Source organism: Battus philenor, unplaced genomic scaffold, assembly GCF_028537555.1.
Source record: "Battus philenor isolate CCGP_79_NKW_IND1 unplaced genomic scaffold, ilBatPhil1.0.hap1 SCAF_14, whole genome shotgun sequence".
NCBI lineage: Eukaryota > Metazoa > Arthropoda > Insecta > Lepidoptera > Papilionidae > Battus > Battus philenor.
The window spans coordinates 12,048,186-12,073,803 of NW_027181676.1; the positions used below are offsets into that span (position 1 = coordinate 12,048,186).

Sequence of the window (25,618 nt, forward strand, 5' to 3'; positions counted from 1 at the left end):
TTCTATGGTCAGATTTTACGAAATTCGATCCTCTGGGAAGTTGAGGCCACTGCAATTAGGTTCGCGCAGTGGGCTTGGGACAGCTAGTATAAAAACATTAAAATTAAATAAAAAGCAACGTTTATTAAAATTATCTAATGATACTTGATCAATATAAAGATAAAACTAGGTTATGTAACATAAGAACATAACCGAAATTTTATAAATATCAACTGTTACCTATTAATTATTTAATCTATTTTATTTTAGACTTTACTCTACTTTGCATTGTTATAGTTGTGGAGAAGAAGGAACGAAAGAAATTCAATAATAACTGTTTTAACAAAGCTTAACTATACAGATTTATATTATTATTTATTATTTATCGGAAATAGCCTAATGAGGCGACATCACTGTCAAGAATTCTTATCATTTAAAAATACGTTTATTGAATAATAAGCTTTTTCCATCAATTTGTTTTTAAAATCCGTTTTGAATTTTGTTAATGGTAGTCTGAGTGTCTTAGAGAAATCTGATTTGATCCGTTTATTACAAATGGATTAGAAACTTTTTGCAGTCGAAATTTTGGTAGTTTTGTCACGGACTACTACAGTTTTGTGACAGAAAATTTGTCGGATACTTGTTTACCCGAAAAACGTTCTTGCACGAATAATCAAAATATAACCTTAATGTCCATTAATACTTAAAATAAATATTTTCGAAAAAGTGCTTTTTGACACAACCTCATCAGGTTGGTTGTTTTTTTTTTCTGATTCGTAAACAAATAATGAAGCAGTCATAGTCCAGGTGTAGAGGACTGAGACTTGCAGTTGTGGGACGTGGGTTCGATTTCCAGGATACAATCGTACAAAATTCATGTTTCCTGGGGATGGGCAGTATTGTCTTCTGCGTACCCTATTACTAAATTGGGAGCAAATCCAAACGTGGCGAATACGGTAAATCCTCTCATAGATATCTTTGGGGGAAGCCTATGTCTTGCAGTCGGCATCTATTCGCTGAAACGACGTAATAAACAAAGTTGATGGTTTTGAACACGACAATTTTATCATCATCATTTCAAATGTAAATTTAGTCAACAATTCATTATTATAAGACGAAATCATCTTACACATCTCATCATCGTCATAATTTCAATCGCAGGGCATTCACTGCTGGACATATCTTTAATACATTTCCTGTAGATTTGTGTCTTTGTTAGATGAGGCATATATTCAATGCAATATAGCTGATATTCAAGTGTGATCCCACAAACACTCAATCACTGCCTATGTGATTTATTTATTATTATTTATTAGTGTTGTAAACGAAGTTCGCAATAGACTTAAAGTATAGGAAAAATAACGAAATCGTTAAAGTTATTCTCGAAATAAGATTTTAACATTTACAGCGATCGCTTTTATAGAGACCTCTTTCATAGAAATTGAATTCATATTAAGGTCAAAGACGTTCTCTGAACTACTTTATGTTGTGTATTATTACAAAAATAACGTAATTAACGTGTAGGTCAGCCTTCGGTTTCGTTCTATATTCTGGATGCAGCTATATTGATTTGATTATAATAACAAATCAATGTTAATTAGCTCTTGTTGAAATTTCAGGTCCACGAATTCTGATTAATACATTGCGTACGAGCGTGCTTATAATTAGCGAGTCAAATTAATCATTAAGCGCATAACTGCGGTCGGAGATTTCGATTCGAATGTACGACCAGAATTCCCTGTTACAGGAATTCCGAATAAGCTGTTAGAAGCTTACTGGTAGGCCTTTGACGATAACATTCAAAAACTAGAAATTTACGTTTTGTTACTGTAAACTGCTACAATTATTAACTATTAAACTTGATTAGGAATAATTTGTATTTTAAAAACTAAACCTTAAACATTTTTTTATGAAAATATACAACTGTAAACTTTTTTTATTAGAAACTGTCTGTGTCTTCGTGGAATTTAGCAAAAAAAAAATGTTGAGTGTAATTTTTTTTGTTTAAAAATTTTAATAAAAAAGAAGCCTAAGTTACCCCTTATTACATCAGCCGTTTCAGAGATAAGTCTGAGCATTGTAAAAAAAATAATTTGGTATATATACCGTATATATATTCGTATGTTTGTAGATGAAAGCGGTTATTTTAATATTAAAAATAGATACTGCTATTTTGTTTATTCGTATAATATTTATATGTTTTATTATTCGTTTTAATTCTCCATAATGTTTGCAATGCATTTTTTTTAAATACTATCATTTTGAATAAGGACTCGTTTGCTATTTCAATTTTCATACGCATAAAATATTTATATAATTGTAAGCTGTCATCGCTAGAAATAATATGTTATATGGATTAATAGAATGTTTATTAATTAATTATTGTCCACTTACAAGGTGAACAGAATACCTCAACAGTTAGACAAAAGGCGTCGCATACTGCTTCCGACTGGGCCTATGGGAAATTTCTGACGGAGGCCTATGTCCAATTGTGGATATCCTGCAGCTCAAATATTTATGACTATGATTATATTTATGGAGATTTCGTCATTGTTAATGACGACGGGTTTGTTGCATAAATTTTCGTATTAATCTTTTATATTACTCTAATAAATTGAAACTGGTCGCTAATAATGTTATGTGAAAAAAAAATTAAAACATTTTGAATCATAATGTACATAGAATACATGAAAAAAAGTTTTTTTTAGTAATTGTTATTTTCGATATTTCTACCGACCGCTGTTAACCGTATAACGTTTAAAATCATTTAGAAGAGTTTTTACTTATTTATTTAAGTTTTTATGTTTTGTATTTAATTAGTAAATTTCTAATAATTCAGAAAATATCACGATACCTATAAAGTGCAGAAATTAAAAATTTCAGTTTTCAAACGGATGAGATTCTTAGTTCGTAATATATCCATATTGAAACCTGATCATCTGAAAAACGCTATAGATCTTTTATCATAATGGATCAATACGGATTGCTTATGTCTTGCAGTGGAAATGTACGCCCACTGCAAGGCATATGCATTTGCCTTTTTGCATATTTTTTGTGTAAAATAAGAAAATGTTGAAATTAAATATTAGTATTTAAAAATTCGGCATTTAAAATGTGTACTGAAAGACACTAAATTTTTAGTCTTATTGTGATAAGAAGTTATATTTAAAATAATGTAACTTTGATGCCATCTTCAGTGTAACTAATTTAAAATGAGGTAAATATTTTAAATAATAAAATCATAAAAATGCATTCAAATTTTATCAAAATTATAAGCAAACATTAGAACTTAACTAAATAATTACATTATCATTATTATTCTATATTTACAAGGGAAGCTCAACATGTGAGCTATGGCCAACACATTCCAAAAGTCTGCATGGGCAACTGCAACCAACTCTGGAAATTATCCACTGATATATCATTATTCATTATGACGTAACTTCTGTACCAAGCCGAAATAATACAGTCGTAGTAGAATAACAAAGCTTGTTTGAAGCCGTCGTCGCAACTCTCAAAACCTGGGTGTATTGCGATAGGTGTGTTCTTGCAATGAATACTGTTGTATTTCACATTATATATAGCGATTATTCTGGTAGTAGCTTCTCTAGGTATTCCGAATTCCAAATCTAATATCCAAGCTGCGTGGTCTTCGATATCTGCCAGCTTACAAAATTCATCTATTAACACATTTGGATCGATTGGAAACATTCGCGCAGATGGAAATAGTTCCCGTGGCAAATTGAAATATAAATTCAGATTATTTCCCGCGTAGACTGTTGTCTCTCCTTCCGATGTAGACGACGTGTTATTTGGGTCTGTGTTATCCTCGCAAGACGTTTTAAAACTAACATCATTAATTACATTATCTACAGACACATTTGTGTTACTGAATGGTGTGGTATAATCAAATCTTGTACATTTTGCTGGCGCGCATGTTACGTTTTCTGGTACACAACTGATTTCATGACCTGTGCTATTATTTATACAATGCACAAACGGACATGTACACATATTTTGAGACATCAAAGGTATGTTGAAATTAATGACGTTATTTATATGATTTACAGGCGCCAATGTCGGATTTTGTACTAAAGGTATTCCATAATTAATGATATTGTTTATATGTTTTACGGGCGTGCATGTTACAGATAAAAATGGTGTTTCATAAGTAATGTCATTATTTACATCGTTTACAGGCGCGCTTGTTAAATTTTTTGGTATAATAGGTGCGAACGCATTGCCATATTTTTGGAACGGTTGAGAGAATAAATTTGGAGGTACCGTGTGCGGTATCATAAGTTTAGTATTAACACGAGTGCATAATTGTGTTTGTATGGCAGATGGATTGATTACAGCCAAAGGCATTCTTATAGGTGGCGGATAGAAAGGCATTGGTGCTATGTGGACTTTTGGATTCCAGTTCATAGTAATTGTATTTGGTGCGCAAAATGTTGCAATCCTGGTAAATATTTTAACTGTTGGGTCTAGTCATGCGTTGTTTGGATTTTTCTAACATTGCTCTCGTATACCTTAAAATCTGTTTAAAATGATTTTAAATTATCCCATATTACATAATAGCTTGCATAATAGCGAAATTTTTCGTTACCTCTTAGTTTCCTTTGATTATTTTCATGTTTTGCCGAAAATAACTTTACTGCTGGCTTTAAAGGTTTATACAAACATCAACTCTGTAAATTTTAAAAATGTAGGTACACATCATGATTATCTCACTTTTGGTAACTATATAAAAATATGTACAACAATCTCCCTACGTATTTAAATTACATTGAACACCACTTTGATAAAGTAAAATTACTCTCGTCAACACAATGATAAAATAATAACATAACGTCAATAATTTTTGTTTAGGTAAATTTAAAAATAATAAATAGTGGGTAGTTAAACATAATGTCCGTAATAAATAAGATAACAATTAACCTATGTTTTATTTAAAATTTAAATAATTTTTACTTTCGATTTTAACATCGTGAATATTAATAATTTTTTATCTGTTAAAACATATTTACTTATATCGTCAGTTAGTTTATAAGCTTATTTTGTATGAAGACGGCCATGGATTTTATTCTCATATGAAATTACTTAAAGTGTAATAATCTGTCTCCAGTCTGAATTCTCCATTATTCACATTTTTTGAAAGACCGGTTCGCTGCAAATTGCTTCCTTTACTCACATCGCTTCTAACGACATCTATTGTGCCGGAACTGTTCATTTCCGTCTTTTAAAGCTTTTATTTAATTTGAAGTGTTCTTTTTAAAATTAAATGGAAATTGACGGAAAAACTATTACGAAAATTATAAACGTATTAACAGACTTAAATTCGTTATTCTCTTAGGCGTCCTACTTATATAAAAATGAATCCTTGTTTTCATTGAACATGTCATCAAATGATAACGTCTTTACCTATTTCAATCACCTTTTGAATAAATTTCTTAAATATAGAGGGTTCTTTAAAAAAAAAAGTAGAATATTGAGCGAAATGTAATCATTTCGCAACTAGCTTAGAACTTCGCGTGTTTGACACACTACAAATTTGCATTGTTATTTAACAGTAGTAGTAAGTTAGTGTTCGATCACAAAATATTTATACAAAATTTAATTAATTAATAAATGTAACTTTAAACACGATACTTTGATTATTTTAACTATGAAATGATAACATTCAAATTAAAATATATATATTTTGAATCTAATTTTCTTTTTTGGACATGTCAACCCCATTTTAAACAAATAAACATGCTTAATATTTTGAACGGTACAAACATTTATTTCACTTGTGTTTAAATTTACCTGGTGAACATTCTTTTATAGACAAGGAAGTTATTTGTAAAAGCATATATATATATATATATACTAGCTGTTCCCGCAAACGTTGTTTTGCAAAAAAAATAGGGTTTTAATTAACAAAAAAAAATAAGGGTTGATCGTAGAGGGGTGAAAATTTAAGGTTGTATGTATTTTTGTATGCTGTATCAAAATAAAATAAAAACCAAAAAAATTGTCTAAAAAATAAAAAAAATAATTTAGGGGTGGGCCACCCTTATCACTTAAGGGTATGAAAAATAGATAGTAGCCGATTCTCAGATCTACTGAATACGCATATAAAATTTGGTAAAAGTCGGTCAAGCCGTTTAGGAGGAGTTCAAGTTCGAACACCGTGATACGAGAATTTTATATATTAGATATATATATTTATCACTGCTATATACATATAACGTTTATTTCACTTGTGTTGTACATATATAAGATTTAAAATGCTCTGTATTCAAAATTTATGCTTCACGTCTAAAGTACCTTGAATTTTATTGTATACGCTCCGCTAGTAAGAGTTTTATTTTGCATATCATAACAATGTCCTTAGGTTGAAGCTCGGTCGAGCGTCCTACGGTTATTTGTAAAGAGCGAAAAAGAGTGCCGCCACATTGATAGCGACATGCTAATTCTCTTTAAATTTATTGATATTAATATTTTTTGAAAATGTTGGTGCTGTTTTAAAAATGATGAAGATATTTGTATTGCTATCATTTATAGTAATGAATATTGCGTTATGTGCAATTGCTAATATATATTGCTAAACGAACATTAAGCAAATCATCTACATTTATTTCTTTTGAATATAATAAATTTTCAGCAAATACTACGGGACAAATACGGAATTTATATGAAAATACTTTTCCGTATAAATTCCGTGACAAACACGATACAAGACATAATTATTTTAAATAATTTTTATTTGACAGGTGGCAAAAGTAATGTCAAAATGTGAAGTGCCTTGATTTTTACAAATGGCGCCAAATGTCACCGTTCTACCTATAGCAGCATCACACTTAAATATGTAAAATTAACTGGTGCGCAATAAAAAATTATTTAATGGAATCAGGCGTTACCTCGCGGAAGTCCATCCTAAGTAAGAAAAGGACCAATATTTAGCCAACTCCGAACAAGCAGTGGTAGTCGTGCAAATAAATGCTCCAAACACAGATAATATAAAAATAGGTAAACGCAGCGACGGACGTTTATTCATATGTCGAACTGACGACTGACTCTGTGTTTGACTAATCGGTGTAACATAACTCTTGAAGATGCCCCGTGGAGGGGTGAAACACGTATTGAGTAATTTGGTGGTGGCGATTGTGTGATTCGCATTGTTTGCCGTATACGCATTTATCAGCGGGCTGGCGGGCGGTGCATTTCATTGCACGACTACCACTGCATGTGCGGAGGTGGCTAAATATTGGTCCTTTCTTACAATAAAGAATTTAATTTCTGTTTTGTTCTATTTTATACATATTCTGCTTCGTTTAACTTTTTTTGCTGTTCTCTTCTGTCTTATTACATTATTTTTACTTAATTTTACTCCGTTCAGTTTAATACAGTTTTTTTCTATTTCCTGGAATCCAATAAAAATTTTGAACTTACTACTGATATTTTAAGATATACTCGTATCTTTTTTGTTAAGCTATGTAAATGTGTTTACAATTGTAGCATAATTATTTCACTTAAATATATGCGTACTTAATATATTAACAATAAATACATGAGATAAAGTAACGCTTACACACGCAACCCGATCTTTTGTTTATACGCCGTATTCGCATTACTTCAAGCTCACGTGCTCTTAACGTCTGTTCGTTGGGAACTTGAGAAAATTGAAGTAATTTCAAGTATTGTGCTCAGGTTGGGTAACTTGAGCACTTACATATCTGAGGAAATTCAAGTCTTGACTGTCTTCGTAGACGGTATCAGGCTTACAGATATAATTACGATGCATGAATGTTCATACTGTGATAGGATTCACAGAATGAAATATCAGAAATATAAACATTTCAAAATGAAACTTACTGGATACTATGGACTCACTTAATCATCATCATAATAATTTTAGCCGTAAGACTTTTAACTGCTTGACATTGGCCGTCCTAGAGATTTGGATCCCATTGGAAACGGCTTGCATCCAGCGGCTTCCAACGGCGTCAACTAGGTCGTCTATCTTGTGAATTAATGACCCACGCTGCGCTTGCCAGTCCGTGGTCTTCACTTCACAACGAGGCCCTGCAGCCTCCTATTTGCGGGCTATGTGTTCACTGCCACTTCACTGGGCTATGTTGTATGTTGGTTACTAAATTCGTCTACGAATCTCTGCAATCCTGGTATTATTTGAAATGGAAATTCCGAGCATAGCCTTCATAATGGCTCGTTGAACGACTGAGCGTACATGGTCTCACTTAAACTAACATATTTGATATCAACTTAACTTCATGATCCTCTAACTCAGAGGTTTCCAGACTTTTATCTCCTGGATTACTTTCATAATTTATCTGATTCCGGTGAAGCCATATTTATATCATTTTTCCTAAACTCAATAAAGATTTGAAAATTATATCTAATTATGAAAATTTGCGTTATGGGTGAGTTATAACTACGAATTCGTAGTAAATTAACTGCTTAGTTAATTGATTGATTTTACTATGAGTGGATGCCAAAATAATAAAATCACCATCCTCTACTGCACGTCTGAACAAACGTTTCGGACGGCGGCGTCGCTTTGCAAGTGTCGACTCGTACTAAATATGGAATATGAAAGAGTGTAAAACTAACAGTTGCTAAGCTTCTTAAAATATGGCCAACTTAAATCAGCGTGGCTTAACTTACTTACTTCGAAACACTTGGACCCCAGACCCGTACTAAATTTAGGTAGGTTGATATTGTTAGTATTAGTTTTTAACGTAAAAGGTAGTACCTTATGTTGTACAATATTTTAAGCGGCACATATGGAAGTAACGGTTTCTTCAATATTCGTATGGTATCGACAATCCAGCGTTACGTGAACCTCGCTTATTCAAAGAGCTTCTCATCGCATTGTGTCTATAATGATTCTGCAAACTCAATATACACAAACGTGTAAAGGAAACCCTTTACTATGTCTTTTGATTGTTTTATTTATTTAATTGAAATCGTAAAAGAGTTTTTTTCATATCGATCCAATGAAATACAAGTCACAAGCATCGAACAAGTTGTGTCTAGGATGCAATTAAACAAGAAACACATTTTTATAATTTGAAGCATCCGTACGGATTCGTTGATAAAATGCAACAATACTTTATGTAATATAATCCAGTTGATTACGAGTATGCTTATAATGTTTCCTTTCGAACCCGTGGCCTATGTATCGACAAGTCTAGCAGTCAAAATAAAATAATTGTTTACTCATATAAACTTTTTACTAATTACTAAAATTGTAAAATCATATATTTGCACGGGATAAAACCTATAGTGTGATAAATTTCATTTAAACTAACGATTGAAAGTCATAAATCATTCTATTTGTTTAAATGTCAATGTTTTCATTTTTTTCATTTTTCATCTGATGCTTTGATTTTAAGAATTTTGGAACTATTTGCATAAACCGTTTTATGTCTAGTGAACACATCTTTGCAAGTAACTACTATTTCGACTCCTTTCGTATACAGATAAAGGCGTTTGAATTATGTAAACAATATGCTGGAAAGATGTCTGTTTTAAATCCAGCGCCATTTCAAATTGAAAAGAGTTTTCAAAGATTTTTATTCTAAATATACACTGACATACATTATTTATATGACGCTTCACATAAGAGTTGGCATTTCCTTTCGAGAAATCGTTACGAATAAATACGTTTTAAGTGATGGTAACATTAACCATGCAATAGCAAAAGATTAAGTTAAAGTTCTATCTTCGTAGGTACCTTTGAGCGGGAATTCTAAATGTGCATTTACGATCAGTGACAGCTCGAGCCCTGGTATCTTTAGAGCAGAGTTCCCCAAACTTTTTGTGTCCTAGACCTCTTGCCATGTTTTTCCGTGTAGGTAGACCCCCTACTTACCTGATATTGATTTCCTGTAAATTTCTAACTGTAGTGAAGTTTAGTGTTAAAAACTTAAAGTAAAAACACATGTTAATTTATACATTTATTAATTGTATTTAAATTAAAACTACTTAAAATAAAATTATGTATCTGTTACGTAAAATGTACGTAACATTAAATAAACTATAAATAAAATAACATAAGCAATAAGTCAATATTTTTAGTGAGAAGGATATATATATTATAAGATAGTATGTTGTAAGAAAATAGGTACTATCAGTGTATATGTTGAGATCCACTATCGTGGACCCCCAATTTCATTTCGTGGACCCGCCAAATTTTTTTTCGTTGACGTAGACCCCTTTCAGGTTGTCATAGACCCCCAGGGGTCGATATAGACCACTTTGGGAATCACTGCTTTAGAGGGTCCTATAGCCTGGTCACTAAATAGAGCATCTGACAAGCTAAGAAATCGACGCCCTCTCAATCCGGCTTTCCAGGAAGCTCTCTTGCTTTGCTACCATAAAAGAGATCTAAGATCTTACAGCGTGATGTTCAATCGAATCATCGGAATCTGCAATTGCCACTTGGTCAGCAGTTTAAGTAATATAAAAAAAGTGTTTTGCTTGGATTTATTATATTTTTTATAAAAAAGCCCTTTTAGAGGATAAGCAGTAATAAAAGTTAAAATAAACGATATTTATACAGCCCAGTTGACTTCAGAGATCACGTAGCCTCCGTTACCATAATGCGGTGATTTTCGCGAAGTATATAATTCATATAATTATATATATATATAAATTTCATATATAATATTTTAAAAACGATTTTTATCTATAATGTTTCGTGAAAGCATGTATATATTTCTTATCGATATTTTTGTGGTCTGAATTTTAATATATTTCAGCAAACATTTATCAATGCAGCGAGTATAATTTAAAATATATGCAAGTATTATAAATTATTGAAGACAAGAGGCAAAAAATTTTTTTTTAGTACTATGTAAGATTTATCTCGTTCATAGACCAATTTTTTAACTCTAAACCTATATATCTGCTCAAAAACCAACACGTACGTATGAATAATATTATTTAATTAAAGATATAATTTTATGGAAAGCAAGTATCTAAATGAAAGCTCGTTTATATATATATATATATATATATATGTGTGTAGATAGCGCATATTTATAATGTATATGTATGTATATATATTTAGTTTAATATTTATGTAGTTCCATCCATATTTTTTGGTGATGGTAATGCAATGGCTGTAGTGAAATATCGCCATTTCTACTTCTGCTCATTTCCCATATTTTATAATAATTAAATAAATAAATAATCTTTTCTCCTATAAAAACCTTTTACCTTTATCGTTAAAAGAAGTTGATTGATTTTTAAAAATTTATTTAGAAAAGTACACCATGTTCCTTTGTCTTATACAGGCCTTTATTATTTTGAAAAGAAAAGATATCAAACGTATGAAAATTGCAATTCATAACTGTCAGAACACGGGCGTGAGTCCAAAATTTTAATAACTTTGTTCATTCTTTCCAGATAGCGACAGAAAATAAAATTGAAACGAAGGTTTTCTTATATTATTTAATATTATTCCAGTTTTTTATGATCTATGTCATAATAATCACGCGTTAAAGGTTACTAAATTAACTAAATATAGTATTTGAATTTGGAATAACCTCTTTTTTTTCAGATGGCCACAGAGAATGAAATGTCTTCTTTTTTAGGGTATATATAACTCTAGGAATAGAAAAGTTTTCAAACCAAAATTAAACGAAAGGCTGTAGTGTCAATTATACCGCAAGAACAGTACTTAAAATACACACACAAACATGCACCCGCGCGCGCACACAAACAAACTCCCACGCACAAACACACATGCACGCACAGACACATACGAGCGCACGTGACACACTCATTCATTGAAGTGATTTGTAAAAATGAAGATTTTTAATATATTTTATATATAAATAATATAATAAAATATATATAAATTATATAAGAATATACAAATAACAATAAAACGTCATCGGCTAGACCAATGCCATATATATATATATTTATATATATATATATATATATATATATATATATATATATATATATATATATATATATATATATATATATATTTATATATTTATTAAAATGTTCGTTTACACGCAACGGTTGTCGTAAAACTATTAATTAAGTAAGTTAAGGACCAATATTTAGCCACTTCCGCACATGCAGTGGTAGTCGTGCAACAAAGTGCACCGCCCGCCAGCCCGCTGATAAATGCGCCGATTAGTGCCAACAACAGAGTACTAATCGGTGTAATATAACTCTTGAAGATGCCCCGTGGAGGGGTGAAACACGTGTTGAGTGATTTAACGGTCGTAGTTGTGTAATTCGCATTGTACTTCCCATACAAACCAAAGAGTAAATTCGTTCCTTTCTTCCCTGGTACGCGCTCCCTCTTAATTAAAATGAACAGGAATCGTTGCGTAGGCAAAGCGAAGGTTCGAAAGCTGTTGAATGACAAGCTTGTCAGCTGTCAGGCATTCTGACGAATCTCGACAGTTGGATTTTATTATTTATTATATTTATGTTAATAGTACATATAGCCAGCGATATACTTATACGAAGTGTTTTTTTTCAGTGATTATTTTCTGTGTGAATCTTTTATATTATCTTGTTTTATCTACCTTTGTTAATTCAACTGGTAAAGAATGCTTTCGACATTTCGATCGTCATACATAATTTTTTATAGAATATGTTAAATAAATGAGTAAATAAATTAATTTAAAATTCTGTCTCTAGCTGTCAAACATTTGACGTCAAACAAAACCAAAAAGATCTTGTTACATATTTTTATCAATTTAGATCACAAATTTATGTAATCATGATTAATAGTGTATATATATTTCTTAATTAGATTTCATTAGAGTTATAGTACAACTGTGTACCACGGGCGTCTGCTTCTTTGAATAAATTCTGTGATACAATCTCTTTTTCATTTCACTTGTGCGATTGTAACTTGTGTTTCAAATTAAAGATAAGCTTTCTATTTGTATACAGCATTACGCTGATATGAAATGATGAAACTTTGCGAAATAAAAGGAAAATGGTGTCCGTTTATACAATTTCATTTCTTTATTTAAATTATCATTTCGTTTTCAACTTTTAGTTTTATACATTATTTGGACAAACTTGCTTGAAGTAAATACATGTCATTTGTTTTTGGCTTTGAATAGAGTTTGAACGTGTAGCCTATTTCCTCTCAATATATGGTATGCCGCATCCTAAAATCTACGGTTTAAAAAAATAATAATTAATTAATTATTTTTACTATCTGTCCATGTAGACTTTATACTGCCAGAAGTTGTTAGCAAGTCCCATTTAAATAGAAAAAATAAATTGATATAACTTCTTTCAGAGTAATAATTTTATTTAGGATGATTTAATTTTGATTTTATTTCAATAACAGGTGAATGTATAGCTCATTGATAAAACAAATGAAGCTTTTACACCGAATCAATCATCCTATATTTATTTGTAGTAAGTTTGTACAGAGGTCTCCTAGATGGGACTTTCGAATTTATCTCAAATATTTTAGTCAGCTTTATATAGAATTTTTATAAATAGATGTCAAAGCTTCAAAGATTTTTGCTTATAAATGAGATTTACATTCACCTTTTCAGAGGTGTTTCACTTTTACCACCAATGTTGTGAAGGTCCAGGATTAGTTCTTTGATTTCTAATACCGTTTCTCTCTTTTTTACTGTACGTAATCGCAAGTCACTTTGTACTTCTTGAATCTCTAAAGTCGGTAAAAGTTAATAGTGCCGAACAGGAGTCTCGTGTTTTCAGATTATATGTATAGAACTGATAAATACTAACCGTTTGTTTTTTAGAGATAGAGTATTAAAGCAATTTTCATAAAAGAATTGTGAAACTTTTTGTTGTAATTTTTTTTAAATTATTGTTTTTTTTTCTGGCTTACACTGCTGGAGAAGTGTCTTTAGATGATTCCAGGTTCAATGGTCTAGTGCACAGGGAGAGCTGAACTGAAAACCTCTTTTAAGGCTGCGAAGCTTAGTACTCCGTGGTGAGTTTCGGCTTGGGCCGCTACATACTACAGTTTTACTAGACTGGGAGACCGTGGAGCTCTTTTCATTATTGTCTTACAAAAAATCAACTATACAATAATAGGTAATGTATAAATAAATACGTATAACAAAAAGACACACAGATTTTTTTATGCCGTTAAAAGTCTTTCTTCCTTGTGACAACAATCGAATTATGATTAGAAAAATCATTCGAAACATTTTTATCGTGTAATATCAACTTCCAAAATGAAAGAGTACTTAAAAATGTCCCAACAGTGAAACACGATGTGATCAAAGTAATAGTACTATAATTTTAAATACAACACCTACGCGGTCAAGATGAAACTTCAAGTTTGAGGTGAATTTGCTCGCTGAACCAATATTCAGTGTAGTCGTTAGGAACAGCTAAATTGGATTCACTTAATTGGTAAGTCGAAGCTCTTGTAATGGAGGCTTGAAATTAACTCTCATCGTCGCTTTTGAATCGTTTAAATTTACGCTTTGATTATAATTGGGATAATATTCTTTTAAGTGTTATGAATAATTGGTAGCGGTTTGAAAACCTGATATATACACATTTTTTGTAATATATTATATTGATAAACAGTTCTAGAAAACAAATTGAATAAATTAATGTAACCTAAGACATAAAAAACGAAAGCTTAATGAAACTGATTTAGTACAACAGTTTAGTTGTTTAAAGCCGGTACCATCTCTCCGTCAAGGTTATATTGCAAAGTAAGTTAGGTGCGGGGAAGTGAAAATAAATTTTATAAATTAGCAAATAAAAAATGATATTTTGAAATAGCTTAACTTAATTAAGTAAAAGAAAACTATTCAAAACTATTCTTGAATTTAAGCATAAATGACCACCTACATTATGTTTATGGTAACTAAAGTTACTTTACTGAAACTATTTCAATAATGCGAGCAGTGTTAGCGCAGTGGTAAACGACTGAGATCTATGGTCGTAGGTCGCTGGTTAATACAGTATCCAGGTGAGTGATACAGTGATGATACAGTTAAAGGCATACTTTCAAACGTGCCGGTTGAATCCAATATTTTGATTGTTTACAACATTAACCAGACGGTCACCGATGGACGTAACGAACTACAGATAAGTCAATAAGTATAAAACCATGTATTCTACTTTTTTACTTGAATAAACCGTACAGAACACACATAAAAGTGAAAAGTTGTAAGTGTATATATCAAATAAAGAAATAAGCTGTGTTGTTTCTTGCATTTCACGGAACATCGCGTAAAATCATAGATGTATATGTACCGAATAATTATTATTGGATGCGGTAACAATAATATTTTCAATATATCATTAGTTTTCTTTTCATTTGTATAAAATAACTTTATTACTCGTATCACTCATAGCTCATTTATGTTATATTTTATAATTTACAGTTAAAATCTTTCTTCTCCGATACAAAGAAAAGAAACATAAATATCATATCCAGTTGTTAATAAGCTAATTAATAAATCTCTGGTAAAAAAGTGTCACTCACATAGCAAACTTATAATATTACAGTCTATAAAAGTTATTAGATCAATCAGTTCCGTCACTTTCGACAAAATTCGAATTCTTTGAGAAGCAAAAATTTAACTTTATAAACGGTAACGCTACGTAGCATTTTGATTTAATAACATCGTTAAAATTATAAATATATGTACAAATATATTGTATTTATTAAAATACAATAATTTTATTTTACTGTCATTATTATGTTATTAAACAAAATACCACAATGTATTAGCATCGCTTTGTTATGAATAAAGGGACAGATAAAAATTAAGACGTTTAGTCTTGTTTGTTTTTTTATATTAAACTGTCGAACATCAAACTCATTTATGTAAAAACTTTCTCAATAAAGTACCTCTTTAACAATAATATAATCTTCTTCTCAATCGTTACTTCATGTCGCCCTCAAAACACCAGAGAAGTCAGAAAAATTAAAAAAAGGCAGAATCATTGACTTCTTTCCATATTACTCTTTCTCTGCTTTTAAAAATGAAGATTGGAGAATGCAGGTATTGATTCGACTTCGTAAATATTTTAATAGGTATTATTGGTTTTATAACACCACATACCGCATCCAATTATTTCTCTACTCATCCTGGACAAGTCTAACGGCGTACTTTGCATTCAATAGTATTCAAAAGACATTACGAGTACACGGGGGAGGCGTTATGTAAACAAGATGTCGCGGGAAGTAGCAACTCTGAAGTGCACTTCGGAGATAAAAACATCTGGTAACAGATAACTTTGACATCAGATAAAGATGCTTTTCAGCGAATGAAAATCCGTTTGATACAAATAATGGTTGTAATTTTAGCATTGAGTTCTTTTTAAAGTCCGAAGTGGAATAAAAAGAAACCTACTTATCTCCCTCTGTATCTCTTATTTAAATATACAATGATCACAAGCTCCTGATTTAATTAAAACTGATGATAATATGAATACTGGCAGTAGGGGTCAGAAATTCCCTTATGTACCTTAATTCATTTATTTTATTAATTTACTTAATATCGTTATATAAAATTAATGTATTACAAGATATATGTCTATATTAATATAATATAGTTACCCACTTCTAAGCGTTTCTTGAAGCAAATGATTTAGATTTTTAAAAAAAATTTACTTTTATATTATAGATTTTTGGAATAGACTTGCAGGTCAATATCATAGAGATCAGTGTTGTTACAATTACGTTTGTATATATATTTTTATATGTAATATATCTTCTTATTTTCAGGCGATAGATGCCCACTGCAAGGCATAGGTATTGCCTCCATCCAGCTACTTCCTGTGACCCTAACTATGTCGGCAGTAGCTAGAAAATCTTTCAGCCCAACGTCCATCCAGCCCACTGTCATTTCAGACGAGTATTTCTTCGAGCTACGTCGGCTATCTTGGTTCTTCTACGGGTCTCTTCATTTTGACTCGATTTCGCAACGAAACTCTAATCATAGCTCATTGCACTCTGAGTGACCTTGAGCCTTCTCATTACGCCCACTGTAAACGGCCACGTCTCGGATCTGTATGACAATGTTAAACATAATTTGGTCAAAGACCTTCTTTTTCAGATATTGCAGTTTTTTGGTCGAGATGCTTCGGAGGTGAAAGAGTATATCTGTGTAAGAGAGTAAATGTGTGTGCATGTTCAGTTGTGTATGTATGTGTGTACGAAAGAGTGACAGGGAGAATGAGAGACTATTAGTTAAGAGTTAAATTTTCGCATTTTATTTTTAAGATCTCCAAAAAATTTACACATAAAATTATTACAAATTTACATTGACAAAACTTTCAACAGTGTGTATCATAAGGCTAATGGGACATGGTATATTACTTAAAAAATATATACTCACGAATATATTATTCAATATTCTAGAGTAAAATCATGACCAATAAAAATACACAAAAATGTTTGTTTTACTCAATAATAATCACGAAATAAACTTTGCGACCACAACTCTGCTACATTTACAACTTGATACTTTTCGAAATCGGTGAGTATTAAAAATATGATTTTATTATCGTAGTTTGAACACATCTTTATTGCTGGCCAGCTCTAAAAACTTTCAGTGTCAAAAACGGAAATCAAATACGAACAACGGTAAATGTCACAGTTGGATCCATGTTAAAAATCAAAAATATCTGTAAGTTTTACAAATGATAGTCAGCTCGAAATAAATGCCCCGCACTGATGGCTCGTACGGTAAACGGTTACGTGAATTTTTCACAATAATCGAAATCTATTATTCACTGCGGAGTATGTTCGTCACGCACCGGTCCGACGTCATACAAAACGTGAGCATCGAGAATTAAACTGTACTATTGTGATGTTATTCGAAACCGCGTCATTTATAGACTTTCCTTTCTATATGCTTCCTAAAATTACCTATTATTATGTAAGCAATGTCATCATTCTGCGTTTTATATGTTCATCTTTGAATCTCTTCAGTCGTGATTTTGGCCTTGATAAATTCCGACTATATCATAAATAATGCTAGTTTAAAATAACACCAAAATATATTTGTAATTAATTTAGTATTTTTAAAATCTAAATAACTAATAGCACTTTAGTACGACCAATATTTAGCCACGTCTGCACATGCAGCAGCATTCGTGCAGCAGCAGAGTCACAGAGACTCTGTGTTTGGCACTAATCGGTGTAACATAACTCCTGAAGATACTCCGTGGAGGGGTGAAACACGTGTTGAGTGATTTGGCGGTGGCAGTTGTGTGATTCGCATTGTTTGTTGCATACGCATTTATCAGCGGGCTGGCGGGCGGTGCACTTTGTTGCATGACTGCTGCTGCATGTGCAGAAGTGGCTAAATATTGGTCCTTTTCTCACTTAGAATGGACTTCCGCAAGGTAACGCCTGATTCCATTAAATAATAACACTTCATTTTTTTAAGGTGGAAGAAGTCGTTCTCCCTTGAAGAGATTCACCAGCAAGACTGCACTAAATTGCAAAGATGTGTAATCCATGAGTATAAATAACTTTGTGTTTAAATCCACTAAAAACATCCTTTATGAGTTTTGAAAAACCGATTAATGTTCGTGAATGCGTGAGTTATTACGATTTCATTCGAATGCCGTTAAACAAAAAAACTGTTTGCTTTTAAAGTTTCCACCGAACGAATTCGGAACATTTTAAAATTTATCAAATTTAAACATAACAGCGCACTAACTGAATACGGGTAAATGGATCCGAACAATGTTTCGATTTTTATTGTTTTTTTTTTATAAGTTAGATTGCTAATCGATTAAATACACCTTTTTATTAAACGATTTTGCAGGAAAATCCTACATTTTAAAGTTACAATTTTTAAACAGTTAACAGTGTTCAAACAAATGATACTTTACCTGTATAAAATAAACATAAAAAGTACAATTATGTAGTTAAATAGGCTTCTTATTATCATCATTATGTCAGCCGATAAACACCACCTGCCTGTCTATAGACCTTCCCCAAAAATCACATTAATAATCGGTCTTGCTGCCGCTGGCTGCATCCAGTGACTGTCCTCGATCTTGTCCGTTGTCAGTCTACTGGGGGCCTACCCGTGTCTACCTGCTCGTGCTTCTCAAGAACCCTTCGACCCCAATGGTCGTCATATCCACGAGCGATGTGCCTTTGGTTCTTCTACGGGTCTTTTCATTTCTGATTCGATATCAAAGCTCCGAGCATTATAACACTTTTACGAAACACATTGTAGTAGAGATATGTATGGGATTTCCAGAGGGACGTGTAAGGTTTTCTTGTCTGACTATCTAAATAAACAATTACTTGTATAACGATGCACTGGGTCACTATAAATTATATTTCTAGAACAAAATGCAAAATGTATTTAATCTGATAATATTTTTACCAAATTATATCATAGAAAAGGGAGATAGAAGGAATACTTAATACTCTTATGCAAATATTAGTATATTAAACCTTACGCAAAATATTAAAAAAAAACATTGTTAAGATAAGCAACCTCAAGTTGACAGTGAAAATGGAGAATTTTGGAATGACAAAAGGTGTTTTTTTTCCACGCTTCTCAATACAGTAGCTATGTCAATGCATGTTTCATTTGTTACCCACTGCAATCATCTGTCTCTTTCACTTCCATACAAGTTTCAGTTGAAAGAGTGCTATATTAACTGACATATTTAAAATAGCTATGGCGTTTTCCTAATGAAACATAGTAAATCTTTTTCTGTTTTTCAGGTACCTAACGGCAGAAATAGATTTTACTGTATTATTTAGTTGATAAAGAGAAATTGACCTGCACATTTATGATCATCGTTACAGTTATAAGACGACCGTTGCTGCACATTAGTCTCTTACATAAACCTTATTTTATTTTACTTTATTGGAGATAAACGGTAACAAGAGGCAGTAAAAATTACAAACACAAACAAAAGGCAGTAAGAAATTACGCACTTAGAGATACAAAATTAGTTACAATAGTTACCTTAAAACTATCTCACTAGGAACATTTGATGAATCAAAGTAAAACATTAATAAAACAAAACAAAAACATAACTAAACAGGGATCAATAATCCAGCGCATTCTGCAGAGCAGACAACAATAATTACGAGTTACAGCAAGCCGTCGTATTCCAATGAGGTTTAAATTGTATTTTGTATCTCCAATAATTTCAAATTGTCTCTTAAAAGATACAAGAAAGTCCGAGAATATATCAATATCACTAATATATGAATTGTTGAAGTCACACATCCTATATAAGATTGCACGTTTACCGGTATTGGTCTTAGATTTACAATAAGACCGGTTAGAAGCGGCCTGCATCCAACACGTTCCGATGATCTTAACAAGATCTCGTAGGCGGACGTTCTACGGTGTTTTTGCCAGTCTATGGTCTCCAGTTCAAAACCTTAAAGACTATATATAATAGCCTCTATTCTGCGCGCTACATGACTTTCTCATTTCCACTTCGGATCGCCTCATTTATGATCTGATATGACCTTTATATTACATTATTAAAAGTATTAATAGTTTTCTGTTCCTATTCTGTTTGTATGAACCTCTAAGTCTTTTCATAATATAAACTTTATCCAATGAATATTTAATATCACAGTTACCGGGTCTTTTCCATCTTTTCTAATCTTCTGTTTTATCTCTATAAAAGTGTAATGACACATTCATATTCTTTTCGTACTAATGCTTTGCCAAAAGATATATTACTCTATTTCAGAGTGTATTCACGATAAATATGTTAGGAAATGTTTCGTCCCTATTTAAGGAAATAATATTGCTATCATAATCAAATCACATAATTATAAACCCCACTGAATTTTTACGGTAGGTCTTCTCAGAAGATAGTACGTTACGAAGTAACGTAAAGTTAATTTTAAGCTGACGATTATAGATGATTGTAATGATCTCATGTAATAAAGTTATTTTGACTTACTTTAATGCTTTAATTTGGTTGTAACTAAATATGTTTTCGTTATAACATTTCAGCAAAACGATGTTTTCACTGGTCGGTTCTCTCTTTACTTATTGGAATGGACCTGTGGAAGGGAAATGAAATAGTGGAATAAAATGGAGACCTCTTAACATCTGTGGCAAGTTGCCAGCTTAAAATAGTACGTGGACTTGAATATTTTTACACATTTCACTGGCTACGTTAGGACTTGAAATTATCTTCTTAACATTTTACTGCGTGGATAGTTTGAAATATTAGTTTATACGTATGAACGAATAACCAGCCTTTTATTGTTTAAATCAATTCAATTTATATGTTATTTTCATTGAAGATCACAGTTTAGTTTAGCGCTTAGTTCAGATCTTATTTTTAATAACAAACTTTAAGGGGTCTCTTTGATACAGGCCATTACAAAGTCCGTTTCTTACAAAGTTTGGAGGTAGTCTAGCTCTTAAAACACTTGGGTGAATGTTCAGAGGAGTGAGCTGGCGTAAGGACCCCTGAGACCTTGGATTATTCAGTCACTTAAGTCGTGTGAATCATACTTATTCAGGTATATCCAAACACACTGAACCTCTACTTAATATATTGCTTGTTTGATGGTAGAACACAAATAGTACTTAAGAGTATCGAACTGTTTTTAAAGGTTTATTGGCGAATATAATCGATATTCAAGATACTTAGCCATGTGGGAATCTACCAACGAACAAAGGTATGTGGTATTTTTACTCACCAAAACCTCTTCGGTGGTCATTCTCTGTACTAGTAAGGGACATCGGTAACTCTGTTTAGAATTCGCCACAGTTCTTTTAGTAATTTTGGATAGCCCAGTCCAAGGTATGTGTTATTAACGCTACTTCTGAAACCCTCGTTTTGCTATCACAATTGTTTGAGATCTCATCGATCCATCTTTCGCCACAGACACACTGATGCACTTGTATCAGCGTGTCTTTGCACCGTTGCTGAACCTTGAGGAAATAGCCACATTATTTTTCATTCGTCGCCGTCGTTTTAGGCCATAGACGCCGACTGCAAGGCATTGGCCTCCCCGAAAGAAACATATGTAAGGATATACCACAATCACCACGCCTGTCAGGCGGGTATTAGAGGACGTTGCTGCCTGTCCTCTGAAAAGTTTGTGAGTAGTGGCAATCCAATATAATCAATGCACAAAATGTTAATTGTATAAAACTGAATCCCGGGAATCCACGATGACAAATTTTATTCCCCCACCACCGAGCTACCACTGTTTCATTCGGTATTTCATTAATTATTTTTTCAAATACTTATTGTTTACATTAGACTATATTTATCTTTAAGAGTGTGTTAATATTTTATCTGCATACCTCGTCTATTGTTTTTGAAGTAAAATTATTTTTGTTTGAAGACTAGGACTCGTAGAATGACATCATTAAAGATGACGGGCAGCAACTGGATTTTTGGAGAGAAAAGAACGCCGATCGAAGAAAGATAAGAAAGGAAGAAAAAAATTAATATAGTCATTTGGTTTTACTGCACTTTCAATGTATGGTAAGACATAGGCATAATGCAAAATAATAGGCGTTCTTAACAAATTAAAATAAATAACGTAAGCAGTAAACATTTAACTGACCTATTCATAGGGATTTTATTCAAGAATAGCAAATAGCAATCAATTTTTAAAATATCTTAATAGAGCACTTAGTCCACAATCTATCTGATTAAGCATCCGAAGCTTATACAAACAAGAATTAACAACACATTTGTACCAATTAAAATATACCCACAATTTCCATTAAATAATAAAGTAGTTTTAATGGACTCCGATTTGTCGAATCTAATTTTCCGTGACCTTCTCATCGCGTTAACATAGTCAAAGCTTACAACTGTCTAATTAAAATTCAAGTAGCGAACTTCCTTTGTGGACGCCGATTGGTTCAATTCACAATAATTAATCTCAACACGTCTGTTTCAATTCGCGTTACATTCTATCGAATTAAAGTGTATCGGGGAAAGTGTTATACCATTTTTTTATTCTAAGGTACTCACGTTAATTACAACTTTGTATATTTATTGTTCTTATCGTTGTAATTTCTTCTAATCGATTTTAGGATATAAAAACTCTCTTATAGAAATATTAAGTAATGTAAGATTTAACACGGAATCTTTCAATAATCGTCATCGTCACATGTTTATAAAATGTAAATTCTTTATTTATTCTTTCAAATTAATTTTATTTCCTTCAAGGTAATCCCTGTCTAATAAAAAGCACCTATGCCAACGCTTTTTCCAGCTCTCGAAACATTCTGGTGAAGCCTTAAATAGGTTGCACTTTGAAGAGTGCTCGAAGGCTCTTTTCGAACTGATCAATCCATCTTCATCTTCATCTCTATTTTACTGATGACTTGATCTCTGGAGCCTTTAAGAGTAGAGTGAAAAGGTTTCTTTTGAGATGGGCGTGTACCACCTTCATCTTCATATATACTTTCCATCAGGTGAGATGGAAAACAAACGCCTATTCTATTACAACTATATAAAAAAAGCCTTCGAGACCTTTCTTGATTCTGTTTTTATCTCCTTAATCGTGTCAAACCGGCGTCCCAGCATTGGGCGTTGGAGTTTGCTGAATAGCCTGAAGTCTCACGCATAACAGGCAAATACGGTGGTTGCGTAATGCTATGAATCGAGTTTTTGAAACTTTTTTTGAAAAAATTGTCCAGTTTTGGCACTAAACGGGACATGACGCTTTTGAGACACAAAAAAATACTTCAAAATGGTTTGGGTTGTGCCAAGTGATATACCAACTTTCGGCAAACAGTTGTAAAACTATAATCAGATGTGATAAGTGAACATTGGCGTTATCAAATAATCTAGAAGCGAGCGTATTGCAATGTCGTGTGAAGGGTTCCATGTGTTATTTTGCTCAAATACCCATGGATTACATTGTACTTTATAATTGATCGTCTGTAGTTATAAAAATAGATAATGCATAGAAAGGCTCCGCGATATGATCGGTGGAAACTTGTTTTACATACCACTTAATAACATTTATTATATTAATGATTTGGTTTTTTCATTTAAAAAAAAAAGGTTAAAACCATGTAACTTTTGCACAAAATATGAATGATTTATGTGATGATTTTCCAAAGCGCGAAACGCTCTTTGTGTCGGTGCCAAGGGAAGTATGAAAAACTTTTCCCCACAACGAAAATGTTCCACGGGAGTCGAGAGCCGAAATTAGGTGTACTTAGCAAAGTATATTCAGTTCCTTGTTGTTAAAATTTGGGTTTGTTCGTCTATTTCAACGAATACTGCGCTAGACTTTAGGCACATTGTTAGGACTGTTTTAGGATTTACCGTGAGATAACTTTGAAAGGTAAAATAACATTCACTAGGTGGAGATCATATATCATCATCACAGCCGATAGATGGCTACTTCTAAAGATCGTCACTATGACCAGTCTTGCTATATATATATACATATATATAAATACAAATATATATACATATATATATACATATATATATATTACATATATATACATATAAACATAAATATATACATATATATATTTAACCAACAAATATTTGAGTGTTGATTATGTATGTGTCGGCTATCATTTGTATATATAATATATTAATTTCGAATGAATCACTAAAATTTTTACACAAAAACGTATTTTCTGAGGTTAGACAATTACATAATTAATTTGTACAAAGTCGTTAACTCAATGAATGAGCGAACCCGTTTCACTAACAAGCAAAAGGTAAATGTTTGGTCTAATCAGTACCAAAAAGATGTAGCCAACTCGACCAACTACGTGCTGTCAATACGAACTTGATACTTAATTGTAAATTACAATTGAAATAACAGTGACAAACAAAAAACTAATTACAAACTCGCCATTGCTCCGTAACCAGTTACATCTTTTTTAATTAAAAAGTCAAGTTTACAGTGACCAGTTGTATACGTATTTTTGTAGTCCAAGGTTGTTTATTTAACGATTTCATTTCACTTCGTTCTTAACGCGTGTGACTGTTATATATTTACTGTATTTGGTTAAAGGATCACGTTTAAAGTTATCAATATCATCATCTTTTCCGCCAAAAGATGTCCATTGCTATTATTACGCCATCCGCACATTTTCAATAAGACTGTTTGGAAACGGCCTCCAGCTTCTTACGACGACTATATCAATATTGTTTGCCCACTTTATTCATTCAACGCTGCTCTAGCCCGTGCATGGTCAACAGTCCACTACTGTAAGGTCCCAGCGGGTATCTCACGCTGATGAAACCTCCAAGAATTAATCTGCATCGTGCTTTGAAAAATTACTAAATGTATTAAAGCATACAACTGACATTTGACCTCTGAAAATACAATTCATTATATTCACACTCACAAAAATGCTCAATAAGGAAGGGCCAACACAGCCTACCATTTGTCCTACGTGTTTAAACTCCCGTGAGTCATTATTCACGAGAAATAAGCCGGATCGCTTTCAAAAAATACAGACTCCACTTCTCTTACTCGGTTTTTCAAGTCAATCGACACATTTTTAAAAGCATGTTCATTCCCCAGTTCAACACACCCCAACGCATACACTATCTTCTAGATAGCGAAGAAACTAGAAGCCAGGTGCGACAGAGGTGGTGTATATATTTTATATATATTATTTTCATACTTTCTGTTATACTAAAATAATATTTTTTTTAAAAATTA

General features: G+C 32.1%; 1 protein-coding gene across 1 annotated transcript; it reads right to left on the reverse strand.

The window, feature by feature from the left end:
• Positions 1-3,250: 3,250 nt before the first annotated feature.
• LOC137918403 (uncharacterized) lies at positions 3,251-4,768 on the reverse strand. Its single transcript, XM_068761204.1, has 2 exons — positions 4,589-4,768; positions 3,251-4,519 (listed from the first exon to the last, which is right to left on the reverse strand). Exon 2 carries the CDS (start codon positions 4,405-4,407, stop codon positions 3,331-3,333), a length of 1,077 nt encoding a protein of 358 aa, XP_068617305.1. The 5' UTR covers positions 4,408-4,519; positions 4,589-4,768; the 3' UTR covers positions 3,251-3,330.
• Positions 4,769-25,618: the final 20,850 nt, after the last annotated feature.